Source organism: Urocitellus parryii, chromosome 5 (assembly GCF_045843805.1).
Source record: "Urocitellus parryii isolate mUroPar1 chromosome 5, mUroPar1.hap1, whole genome shotgun sequence".
Taxonomy (NCBI): domain Eukaryota; kingdom Metazoa; phylum Chordata; class Mammalia; order Rodentia; family Sciuridae; genus Urocitellus; species Urocitellus parryii.
This window is the reverse complement of record NC_135535.1, coordinates 64,493,584-64,506,632: the sequence shown is the minus strand read 5'-3', so window position 1 is coordinate 64,506,632 and position 13,049 is coordinate 64,493,584. Positions and strand designations below refer to the sequence as shown.

The window sequence follows — 13,049 nt, the reverse complement described above, 5'->3', positions numbered from 1 at the left end:
AACATTGTAGAATGCTGTGTAATATTTATGGGTTTATGCATAGTAAAACTATACAGTAAAAGATACTTAAATATTATGAATACTTCTGAGAATGAAGAGAGAATGCGCAAATTTTGTAAAATGCTAATCTGTTTGTCATGCACATAGTTGTCTATATCAGTTTTCTCTACTTTTCTATGTTTTTGGTTGTTGTCATTGTTTTGCAGAGCTGAAGTTGAACCCAGGGCCTGGTGCTTGCTAGACAAGTACTCTGCCACTGAGCTACACCCTCATCCTTTATTTTATTTTAAGACAGGGCCTCACTAAGTTTGTATAGGCTGGCTTCCAACTTGCAATCCTCCTGCCTTAGCCTTATGAGTAGCTGGGATTACTGTTACATCACTCTGCCCAACTTACTTTTCTGGATGTTTGAAACATGTAATGTCTTCTTATTTTGAGAATTTAGATTCTGTAATAAGGAACTCATTCTACAAGCACTTTGAACTTAAAAGTTCCACAGTTAGGTAAAAAAAAAAAAAAAGAAAAGGGCTCTCTAGATGCAGTGGCACATGCCTATAATCCCAGTGGCTCAGGAGGCTGAGGAGGAGGATTGTGAGTTCAAAGCTAGCCTCAGTGACTTAGCGAGGCCCAAAGCAACTCAGTGAGACCCTGTCTCTAAATAAAATATAAAAACAGGGCTGGGGATAGGGCTCAAGGGTAAAGTGCCCCGGAGTTCAATCCCTAGGTACCAAAAAAAAAAAAAAAAAAAGAAGAAAATGGACATCTCTAATCCCAGAAAAATAACTTCTTCTGTTCCTCTCTTAGGAATGTTCCTGGCTGATATCATTGAGAAATACTTTGTTTCCCCAACCCTGTTCCGAGTCATCCGATTGGCCCGTATTGGGCGTATTTTGCGTCTGATCAAAGGCGCCAAAGGGATTCGTACCCTGCTCTTTGCCTTAATGATGTCCTTGCCTGCCCTGTTCAACATTGGCCTTCTGCTCTTCCTGGTCATGTTCATCTTCTCCATCTTTGGGATGTCCAATTTTGCATATGTGAAGCACGAGGCTGGTATTGATGACATGTTTAACTTTGAGACATTTGGCAACAGCATGATCTGCCTGTTTCAGATCACAACCTCAGCTGGTTGGGATGGCCTGCTGCTGCCCATCCTAAACCGCCCCCCTGACTGTAGCCTAGACAAGGAACATCCAGGGAGTGGCTTTAAGGGTGACTGCGGGAACCCCTCAGTGGGCATCTTCTTCTTTGTAAGCTACATCATCATCTCCTTTCTCATTGTTGTGAACATGTACATTGCTATAATCTTAGAGAACTTCAGTGTAGCCACAGAAGAAAGTGCAGACCCTCTGAGTGAGGATGACTTTGAGACCTTCTATGAGATCTGGGAGAAGTTTGATCCCGATGCCACCCAATTCATCGAGTACTGTAAGCTGGCAGACTTTGCAGATGCCTTGGAGCATCCTCTCCGAGTGCCCAAGCCCAACACCATTGAGCTCATTGCCATGGATCTGCCAATGGTGAGCGGGGATCGCATCCACTGTTTGGACATCCTTTTTGCCTTCACCAAGCGGGTCCTAGGAGATAGCGGGGAGTTGGACATACTGCGACAGCAGATGGAGGAGAGGTTCGTGGCATCCAATCCTTCCAAAGTGTCTTACGAGCCAATCACTACCACACTGCGGCGCAAGCAGGAGGAGGTGTCTGCAGTGGTCCTTCAGCGCGCCTACCGGGGACATTTGGCAAGGCGGGGCTTCATCTGCAAAAAGATGACTTCCAATAAGCTTGAAAATGGAGGTACGCACCGGGAGAAAAAGGAGAGCACCCCCTCCACAGCCTCCCTCCCATCCTATGACAGTGTAACTAAACCTGACAAAGAGAAACAGCAGCGGGCAGAGGAAGGAAGAAGGGAAAGAGCCAAAAGACAAAAAGAGGTCAGAGAATCCAAATGTTAGAGGAGAGCAAAAATGAAATGTTATATCAGTTTAAAACTTGCAAGTGAAAGATTGTTTACAAACTTCCTGAATATTATCAATGCAGAACAGCTGTGGAGACACTGTAACCTGAAGAACTATACCAAATGTAGTCTGCTTACCATGTGACACAGTTGCATCTTGAGCAGTGACCTGCCAAGGGCAAAGGACCCTGCTCCCTGGACTCACAGATTTTTCTATTGCTTGGGCAGGTGGTTACTGCATGTTCCACATTCAGTCAATGCAACTTAGGACAAAACTAACAGGATACAAAAACAGGAGAGGCTGCCGGGACCAGCATATTTCCGTTGCAGCCAAATGGATTTTATTTTTTCATTTTGTTGATTCTCAGAAGCAGAAAGCATCACTCTAAAAATTTGTTTGTTCATGCAAACTATATTTGCATTCTTACATTAGTTAAGCTAAGCAGCAAAAAGAAAACACACACACACACTCACATTTAGCCCATGTCATTTAATTGTCAGTTTCTTTGACATAAACCGCATCTTCTCCACATGGGCTTCACGTGTTTTGGAGATGGGTGGGGGAAAACAATCAGGTTTTTTCAGGCTGAGGAGGACTTGCTCAGGCCAATTCCAAACATTGTGCTCGTTCAATGCGTAGAAATGATTTGCATGATGGCATGCCGTGATCAGAAGTCATGCATGAGATCCATACACCACAGGACACTACTAATCCTGTCCCCTGCATTGGGTCAGCCTTTGGACAGGACCCAGCCCTGCACCGTTCACTGTATTTGGAGAAAATGGTAAGAGTTCCATACCGGCTGCAATTCTTTATATGAGTTCCTATAAGTCTTTCATACACCTTCTGGTAGGGAAACATAGTCAATCAATTGATCACCACCAAAAACAAAAAACAATCCCAGTCCAACAAGCAGATGGATCCGTTTCGTGTATTTGTTTAACAGACATCTCTAACATACAGCCATTGTTGCACATTTTGCAAGATGAACTATTTAATGCTGCTCTGTGTCTAGTACATGGGGAGACTTTGATCCCGAATGGCTTGTACTATTAATGTCACTGTAAAACCAAATCCTAGGGCTAAAAAAAAGTTCATTTGTATTTTGCAATATTTATGATGATTGTTTAGCCTTCATACTGGAAAACTGACACTTAAATGGGGTAGAGATAAAAGTGCTGTTCAGGGTAGCATGTTATCTCTAGGAGGTATTTTGGAGAACTTAAAATGACATTTTGTTTGGGGGTCATGGGGTGCTCACTTCACCTAGTTTCATGCCCTTCTGCATTGTGGCTTTCTGTGGGCTTGGGTCAATATGGAGAAGGGTTCAGATCTTCTGAACTGTCCAGAGGGGCTGTCACAAGCTCACACCTGCACACAACTTTCTTGTTGGACCATTAGAAACTGTCCTCCTGCCTCCATCACATTTCCCCACTGAGCAGGGCTTCCCTTTCCACCCTCATAGGGCTGGGTGAGGGCTGCAGCACTGGGTATGGCTGTGATTTCTTTTGACTGTTACTAGAGCAACAGTCACTGCTGGGACCTGAGGTGTAGATGAAACCGCCTCTGAACCAAGCCCACTTGGTTTCTTTACTGCACTGGTTTTCATGAGAAAGTGACTTAATATTAATTCTGTAGGGTGTTCCAGCTTCCCCCAGCACATTCCCTCTCAGCCAGTTTTGCTCTCTGCTTAAAGACCTGCCCATTGTCATTGGAGGGTGGCTTCTGGGGGAGTGTCATCTTCATTCCATCTCCTACCCTATGGATGACAGTGCTAAACCAGGGGTATCTCATCTGGTGACTAGGTTTCAAAGCCGACATGCTGCAGTTGAATGTTTCAGGAAGTCTGTTTGAAGAGTGAGGAAAGACTTTAGCATGGGAATCAAATCAAAATAAATTCTTCCTGAATCATACAATAGAGGGGGAAAAAAACCCAACCCATAATCAGACATACCAATCTGCCTTGCAGTAGATGTACTTTGGATGTAGTTTCACAGTCCACTTGACTTGTTTTGCATAGAACAAACCACAGCAAGTCAGTAAGCAGAACTTTCTTGTTGGACCATTAGAAACTGTCCAGCTCTCTTAAGCCTGCTTCTTCGGCCATCCATAGAGTTTTGTATTACACCTGACACCAGGTTGGGAAGGCATCTCTTTCAGTGTTCCTGCTGACTGCGAGGATGAATGTAGAGTACCATGTACAGGCTGCATTGTAAACAGCACAAAACAGAAGCTGACATGTGTGGTTATTTTTAAGAGAATTATAAATACTGTAATATATAATTTTATTTTATTGGCATGCCTTTTTGTAAATACAAATTAACTTATTAAATAGGAAATGGCTTCTGGCTTACGCCATTGTCATGTTTATTTTTATTTTTTATACTTTTTTTTCTTCTTAGAATTTAGATGCTGTCAGCCAATGTACATCCCCAAACCAGACAGACAGACAAAAAATTTTTTATTGCTACTGGTCTTTTCCAAAACAACAAAAAGTATATATTTTTGTTCCAATGTGCAATAAATTCTAACCACTTCTATGCAAGATTTGGCTAAACTTAATTGTTCTTAGGTCTTTAGATGGACAACAGAGCTATCCAGTCCCACTAGGTACAACAAGCACTCATGCTAGTGATGTCATTAAGCTACTAGAGCCTACTAATGAGATTTTTCTGAAATCTGACCTTTTTCCTCCCCTCCACTCCTGATCCCAGCCCAGCGGGCCACCTCCTTAGTAACACATGGGCCTTGGTATCTGACACCCATCAGCCAACTTCATAGGAAAGAAGCCACCTCCGCTGTATCTGAAGTTTTGTGGTTTTCTTTTCTTTTTTAACTTTTCCCACCTCTTATCCCTCGCCCACTATCCCTCCACCCACTCACTTACTCTCTCATTCACCCATCCTGCTCCACACCTCTTTGGTAGTAAATGACACCATCACCAGCAGTTTACACCCGCAGTTAACAGGCATTGAACTGAAAGAATCAGCGATGGCGTTCTGCACGCCCTCACTGAGTGAGTGGCAACGCTTTGCCAAATATTAACAAAGCCAATCAAAAAGCAGCAGCAGCCACAGTATCACTGCACATATATATATATATATAGATATATAAATATAATATATTTATTTTTTGTAGCCGGGTCCTTGGTGCAGTATTTATACTCCACAATCCACCTTTAAAAAAAGGACAAAAAGCAAAAAGATGTGTGATGCTGTTAATTTAAAATGCAGAGCCAAAGCCACTGAGCAGCAGCTGCCATGGTTGCTGGTTTGTGCGTGAAAAACACTTTCCAAACCCCCTCTTCTGTCCTTAACCTCCTTATTGCTTAGGATAAGGAGAGTCCATAATTTAAAGCAGAGGGTGAGAAAAGAAAAAACTTCCAAGTCAACACAACTTTCTCTTGCTCCTTCCTCAGTGAGTTGCTTTGGGCATCAGAAGTTGCTGGGGCAGAGAAACAGAAATGCCCGTCAAAGCCCCTGGAGCCACAGTGCCCGGGGGGTTCTTTTCTTTTTCGCCACAACCAATGTAAACTGTAAAAGACCAATAGTGTATTAGTGAATGCATGGAGGCCAACGCTGCCCTAAATGAGACGTGATTAAAAAAAAAAAAATACATCACTACTATAAGCCAAAAGGAAACAAAATAAAAATGACCCTTTTTACTGTACAAGGGAAGCCTGTCTTGGTGTGCATTTGTTGCTTGACCGTCCCAATTCTTGAGTCCGGGAGGGGTCTGGGAACTGGGACCTTAGCACATTTGGGGAAAGAAGGGGAACGGGTGAGAGAGAGACACCAGAGGGTCTCGCATTTCTGGCTAAACTGAGATTGGAGAGAAAAGCCAGGTCCTCACCTTCCCAGATCCCCACTGAACCATTGCATGTGGTACCCACACCCCAGGCTGGTGCTTAGAGGCCCTTAAAAACTCCCTTCTCACCTAATCCACCTGGCAGAGCCCTCAGCTATGACTTCAGCCAACCCAGCTGGACTGGCCTCACCTCTGCCTTTTTCATCAGTGTGTTTAAAAAAAAAAAATACCCCCCATGCTCCAAAGCTAGAGCAAGCACAAAATGCCCAACAGCCTCTGCTCTGCTAGCTCGTGCTGGGCCCTGCCCTCCATCACCCCCACAGGTAGACCAGCAGACTAGTTCTGTCCATATTTGTGCAAGGGGGCACCCCCCCGCTTAGGGACACCCCCCTCTAGGCTGTGTCTCCTGGTCCAGGAACACTCAGGAGGATCTTGAAGTGCCCACTCTAGCTGGCTCCAGTAGCTCCACTCTGGAGATGTGGCCGGTAGGTCAGTTCCCATTCCCGGCCCCTGGGGCCCCAGCCTCCAGGCTGCTGTGGCTGTGAGATTGCCATGCGTTATGGAGTCCTGGGCATCTTTTGTACTGATGCCTCTTTTCTTTTCTCAGATGTTGCCCAAAGTTTTGCAAAAAGCTTCATTCATTTTCAGGTACCCCCTAAAGAATCAGCTGCAACTAGTCAACCAGGGGGACATCAGGAGAGAAGAGGAAATCTGGTTGGGGGGGGTGCCCAAGATTTGCACCAGAGTCTTCATTGTGGCTCTGCTCTGTGCTTTCTTGGATTCCCTTTTCAAGTTTACCAAGATTTCCTTTATGAAAATGCTCCTGAGGCACTCCCTGCCCCTGCCCCCCACTGCTGTTTGCTGTACATAGAGGCTAAGTGGGGTGGGGTGGGCGGGTGTGCACATGTGGTGTGTGTGTGTGTGTGAAGAGTGTATATAGGTAAAGGGGAGCGTGGTCCAGTGGTTCCAGAAAAGGGACAGAACTGCTGTGTTCTATTCCTAGCTTGACCACTGGCTCGCTGTGTGGCCTTGGGCAAGTCACTTAACCTCTCTGTGCCTCAGTTTCCCCATCTGTAAAATGGGGATAATAATACTGACCTACCTCACAGGGGTGTTGTGAGGCTTTAACTAAATGTTTTGTAAAGCGTTTTGAGATACAGAGGCAAAGGCACTAGGGAAGGGCAAAGTATTATTTGGACTTAAGGAAGATGAAATGGTACCATAAATGCTGCTATTCTGAGAGCCATTTTAAACTGCACTGCTCCAACCACCCCCGCTTCTCATCACCAGAACAGCAGGTCGAGAAATGTCTCTCCTTTCACTTGCTTCTGGGGTTTCTGATTATTCTCCACATTTTTCCCCCTTGCTGTACCTCCTTCCCTCATCCCCTCGACTTGTTCCCAGTTCTGTTTATGCGGAAATGGCAGAAATGCTAAGTAATGAGAATGTATAAGTGGATTGGTTTATAGTCTGAAATTTCAATTTTACTTTGTACTGTACATCTTTTTACTTTAGAATTTGCAATAAAGGGTTACGTCAATCTTGTTTTCAATTCTCCTCTTGGATTGGCCTGTCATTCTGTCATGGCTCTCACTCCTAAGCCCTGGACTCAGAAGTGGGTGGGAAAGGTCCTGGGCTCCAGCTGGAACTTCAGGAAGCCTTGCCTGAGTGGGGCAACTGGTAGGCAGCAGCCTCTGCAAGTGGGCGCCCCTCTCCCTGCACTGCCCCTGCACACTCCAGCAGCACCTCAGAGCAAACCCAGGGCAGCTGTGCATATTGTTCTGGTCCCATGTGTGTCTCAAGCTCCCTCATCCGGCACATACCATTCCTCTGGGACTCAAATTTTCAGGTCAGTGGTTCTGAGTTCAAAAGCCTGACTATGGCACTAAGGAACTGTGAGCAGGGTTTCCTGATGTCTAACAGAAATACCTTCGTTCTTGGGTTTGGAGGAGAATATCAAATAATGTACAGAACTTCTTTGCACCAGCCCTGCACACAGACTGTGTTCAATAAGTGGTGGCTCTTAGTGGGAGAAAAACTGCAAGATAAGGCAGAACTAAGGCTGTTAAGAAGTGAGAGGTCCGCCCCCACCCTGTGAGACTGGCACCAGGGCCCCTCGTGTTCCATCTGCAGTCCACGGGCTAGGCCGGGCATTTCCAACTGACAACCGACTGCTCCCTCCGCTGGGCATTTTGTAACATTTTTATCAAACGTCCAAGGAAGCATGGTGCTCCCGTTTCACCACGGAGGGTATGGAGGCGAGGGGCAATCTGGCTCAGCTGCAACCCGGGCCCGGTGGGCTGGGGACGCGAGCGGCTCCCTAGTCAGGAGCGGCTCTGTTTCCCACCGGCGGTGCGCCTCGGCTGGCCTGGGCCGGGGCACGGTGGGTGGGTCACGGCCTCGGGGCCGCGCCGGGTCGCCATCGCGGCCGGTGATCCACAGCGTGAGCAGGATAAGCAGAGCCCCGGAGCCCAAGGCTCCCAGGAAGCCTGTAAGGAGGCCGAGCGCCATCGGCCCGGCCCAGCCCGCGGGGCTCCGCTCGTACGGGGGCTGCGGCCGGCGCTCCACGATCAGCTCTAGCTCGTCCCAGTTGGGCGCGTGATCCAAGGTGCGCCGGGGCCGCCGGGCCGCGGCGGGGACGTGGGCGGCGACTCCCGGAGGTGGCAGGTAGTGCTGCCCGAACTTGCGCAGCTGCAGCGTCGCCTGCTGGTGGAGGTTCTTGCCGAGCTCCCGGGCCACATCGGGGCGACCAGTACGCCGCAGGGCCCGGGCCACACGGTCCCAAGACAGGAACAGGGCTTTGGCAGCCAGCCAGGACGCCAGGGCTTCCCGGCAATCGTCGGAAACTTTCTTGGGCTCGGTCACCTGGCTCGTCGGGACCTCGGTCGCCTCCCGCCGCCGCCGCCACCACAGCTGGCCTGGCGACCCCGACTTGAGTGTTCGCGGCTTGGGCTTCGCCAGACGATTCTCGGAAAGCCGGGCCAGCTCGGCCTCCACGTCGGGCTCTGACGCCTCCAAGAGTGACCGAAAATGGCCACACTCCTCCGGAGTCAGCAGCTCGGCCAGGCGGACGGCCGCGTGAGGGCCCAAGGCGTCCAGGGCCCTCGCCGGACCCAGCGCCCAGCCCCAGAGCGCCAGCACCAGAGCCAGAGCGGCCATCGCAGGGCCCAGTCCAGGACCTCAGCCTTTGCTGGGAGGGGCTCCGAATGCCGGCGGAGGCTGGGGTCCTCACTCCCATGGATTGTGGGAGGGCGGGGGCTTCGAACCCTCTGGAACGCAAGTGCAGGAAGGGTCTCCGAGCCACAGGGAGTGGGGATAGATTTTAACACTCGGGGACAATGGGCTAGAGGCCCCAACCACCAGGATAAGGAGAAGGGCTTCCAACACTAGGACTGGTTGGAAAGGAAGGCTCACTAAGCCCAGGAACTACAATGAAAGGATCTGCGATAGCCACGGGTTGGGTGGAATGGGCCCCCAGAAGGCTAGGATTCTGGGCCCTTATATTGAAGGGCTTGATCTAGGCCACCTCCTTATTCTCGCTAATCCTCAAATTTGGCCAATTCCTTTTCTAGTTCACTTATCACACCCTTGCCCTCCACCAAGAAACCCTAGACACCCCTGCTCTCCATCATCCCCAATACCCAGTCAAGTCCTAAATTCTCTTGGGGATGACCTTGTCCTTTCTCATTCTTGCACAACTGCTCTGCCTCCATCCTAATTAGATAAGCACCTCCTCTGGTCTCCCATCCTCCACACACACTGGGGCTCCATTTCCCTAAACTTGTTTTATTTCCCCCCAAGAAAGCTTGGCTCTGGCTTTCCTTTGGCTCTTGGTTTGTACTTTTAGGCTGCCTAAAAAGTACAACTCCCCTGGCCTGCTCCCTGACTGGCAAACACACACTGCTTAGCCCAGACTACATAAGCACCCCTCTGCTTGCCCCTGCCCCAGCACCCTGCAGCTCTACCTTTCCACTGTTTCACCCACTGGACTAGCTAATGCTGACCACCCACACAAAGGATGCTGATGACACCACCCTGGATCCAGCCACTAGACTGTGACATATATCCACTGTCCCCATTGCAACCAGCAGGTAAGAGGGATTTAGATTTGTTGAATCAATGTATAAAATCTTAACTTGCAAAACAGTCCTCTGTCCACTTCAACCTCCCCACCACATATGTACCATACTTTTTTTGTGGAGCTCTAGCTTTTCTCCCCACCCCCATCCTGCCATAATGGGTATGAACCCAGTGGTACTCTATCACCAAGCCACATTCCCCAGTCCTTTTTATTATTTGAGACAGAATCTCACTAAATTGCCCAGGCTGGCCTGCCTCAGGCCTTCCAAGTAGCTGGGATTACAGGCATATGGCACCTCATTGGGCTTAAGCCCCAGTTCTTAACAGGGAATTTGGAGATTCTACTGGTAAAGTCCCAGCTGACTTCTCCAATCTCACTTACCTACCCCTCCGGCGCCTATTTCTTACTTCATACTTTTGGATTTAAAACAAACAAACAAACAAACAAACAAAAATCACACTGCTGCATAGTCCCACACAAAAAATGCTGATGATACCATTTCTAGCCTCCATGCTTTTCTGGGCCATCCCTTCCTATCTAGGAAGATCCCTGAAACTCTATCACCACCACTGGTTGGAATCTTTTCTGGGCATTCTTGAGATAACCTGTGCATCATTCATCAGGACGCTGATCTGGAAATTAAAGAATTTATTCAACAAACTCTTTTTTCAACAGTGTCTGCTATGCACTAAATAGTTGTATCAAATGTGAGAATATAAAGATTGGCATGGGGGCTGGAGGAGTAACTCAGTGGTAGAGTACTTGCCTAGCATGTGAGAGGCTGAATGCCTGGCGAGCATTCTCTATGTAGAATGAATGACAAAGTCCCCCAAATAACTTTTGCTGAAGGAACAGAAATATCCACAGAGCCACAGCAAGGATACTGGCAGACCTGAGGGCCCAAGCATTTTCAGAGGACTCCCCACATCCCATCGCCCCAAGAAATCCTCTGGAAACCATATATCATCACTTTAATACTGTGTAATTCTTTCTTTTAAAATACAGTCTCTTCTGAGGTAGACAGACCACAACTGCAGAGCATCAGACAGGAGATAAATACGTCCATGTACAACACGCAGCAAAATGAGGTAGAAATGGTTACAGCTGGAGGAGAGGATCCCAACCCCAATCTGGGTAGAGGAAGCAGAGGGCCAGTTTGCCCTCCCCCACACCCTGCCCTTGGATTCTTTGGTATGCCCCCCCAATGTTGCCAGGGCTGGAGCTGCCCTGCCCTTCCTGCCCTATGCCTATGAGGTAGGTGCCAGTAGACTGGGGGCTTCTTCTTGTGCAATGCTCCCCAAGCCCGGGAGGTCAGAAAGGGCCCAGCAGAGGAAGCAACGGGGGCCCTGGGTCTTAGTCAACAAGCTCCTACCCACCTCCAGGGCTGCCTGCCTTGAAGGGAAGGCTGGGATCCCAACCCCACTTCCCGCCACCCTCCATTCCCCACCCTACCCCACACACACCTGAGAACGAATCCCCTCACTCCATTCTCCCTTTAAGGTTCTTTCCGAGCAAAACCTTGCAGCCACAGCTTCTGAGGCACCAATGTTCTGCGAATCGATAGGCTGGCTTCAAGGAGAGAGGGTCAGAAAGATCCAGGGTGAAGAGGGGGAACACACAGCAGCCCTCCTATTAGCACTCCTAGGCAGCAGGGGCCCTCAATGCTCTGGCTCTGAAGTGTCCCACACAGACACACTCCCTGCCAAGAGAATAGGGTGACAGCTATAGGAGCTGTAGGGCAAGCAGCAAAGGCAGGGGAGGCTGGGGTGGGAGAGAGAGAAGGAGGTGGGGGGTGTTCCCCCTTTGAACCAAAACCAGAGTTGTGAAAGCTGGGAGGGGAGCAAACTGCTAAAGCCCCATCAAAGAAGGAGAGGAATATGGTTCTCAAAGAAGAGCTCCAAGCCTGCTGGCAAATTTCTGGGGGCATGAAAACCAACCCCCCTCAGGGAAAAACACCCTTCCATTCCAGGCCCTGAAGTGCCAGGCATAGGAGTCTAGGAGAGCAGGGAGGCGCACTTCCTTACACAGCTTTCTCTGGTGAGGGATGCTTGCCCCTCCTCAGAGCTCACAGCAATGGCGGTGGCTGAGGGCTAGTAGTCAATTTTATGCCTAACCACATTTGTGGCCAAAGGACTTCCCTCTCCAGGGAATCCTCTTTGCCCAAGTCATGGAGGATTTCTGCCAAAGCAAGGGCCAAGTGACCTCTCTGGGGACTTTCTGCCTGGGTCATCTTCCCATCTGGGCTCTCCTCCTAGGGCAGGAAATGGGCAAGAGCACCCCAACTCTGGATAAACCCTGCACAGAAAACCTGAAACTAAGGGGTGGGGCCCTGAGGGGAGAGCAACAGGAAGGGAGCAAAACCTACCCACTTCAAATCCCACATCCCCTTCCCACACACGGTGCCTACTGGCTGGGTCCTGGGGAGGAAGCCCTTAGAAATACATTCTGCTTCTGTCCCAGGAACAGCCAGGGATGTGAATGAGCACTGGGTCTTTCTCTGCCCTCCCACAAGCCTCTCTAGATTTGACTCTTCTAGAAGTTTGCTCCCCTGGGGTGGGGGGACACACAGGAGAGCAGCCAAAGTCTAACATTCTTTCTGAGGTCAGTTTCTTCCTGAGTTGTCAAAATAAAAAGAAAAACATCAAATTCTACAATATCTTACAAAAATAAAAAGCCTAAAATATTAAACAAGCTACATTTCTGGGACTTCCCCTCAAAAACAAACCAAGTAAAAAACCCTTCTTTGGGTGGCTTTTTTTTCTTTTTTTTTTTTTTTCACTTGCCCCTCACCCCCCAGACCCAATGTTTCAGCGGGGTAAGGGGTAAGAGGATACATGGGGACTCCCTACTATGTCCTCCTCTCCACCTGGGCCTCCAGATCTCCTGCAAATGGTCACTACAGTGTGAATGAGAGGGACAAAAGGAAGGGAGGAGCGTTAAAGCACAGAAACCAAGAGACACAGGGACGCTGGAGTGCAAGGGACACAGAAAGAGAGCGAAAGACGGAAAGGAGGGAACAGAAGGAAGAAGCAGAAGAGGTACAGGGGCAGCACGGGGAGGTCAGTGACAAAGTGACAGGAGAAAAAAACTGAGCGAATGCACGGAAGAGGGAGTGGGGGAGGAGGAGGGTGCCATTCTGAGGAAACCAAAGGATTGTGGCGAGAGAGCAGGAGTTCCTTAGGGCCCAGGTGCCAGCCCACGCAGGG

General features: G+C 48.9%; 2 protein-coding genes across 6 annotated transcripts in view; one reads left to right on the top strand and one right to left on the bottom strand.

Annotated features, from left to right (window-relative positions):
• Scn8a (sodium voltage-gated channel alpha subunit 8) overlaps positions 1-1,952 on the top strand; it is a 113,608-nt gene extending 111,656 nt beyond the window's left edge. For all 5 annotated transcript variants that reach the window (XM_077799304.1, XM_026398646.2, XM_026398645.2 and 2 more), the window contains one exon: positions 805-1,952. In XM_077799304.1, coding sequence (XP_077655430.1) covers positions 805-1,952 — 1,148 coding nt within the window. The remainder of the gene's footprint in view (positions 1-804) is intronic.
• A 6,048-nt stretch (positions 1,953-8,000) lies between these two features.
• On the bottom strand, positions 8,001-8,921 carry Tmdd1 (transmembrane and death domain 1). The gene has a single exon (XM_026398625.1). It carries the CDS (start codon positions 8,919-8,921, stop codon positions 8,001-8,003), a length of 921 nt encoding a protein of 306 aa, XP_026254410.1.
• Positions 8,922-13,049: the final 4,128 nt, after the last annotated feature.

Bases quoted from the DNA above. Each gene is read 5' to 3' on its own strand.
- Tmdd1 (XM_026398625.1), bottom strand. From the start codon at position 8,921: ATGGCCGCTCTGGCTCTGGTGCTGGCGCTCTGGGGCTGGGCGCTGGGT.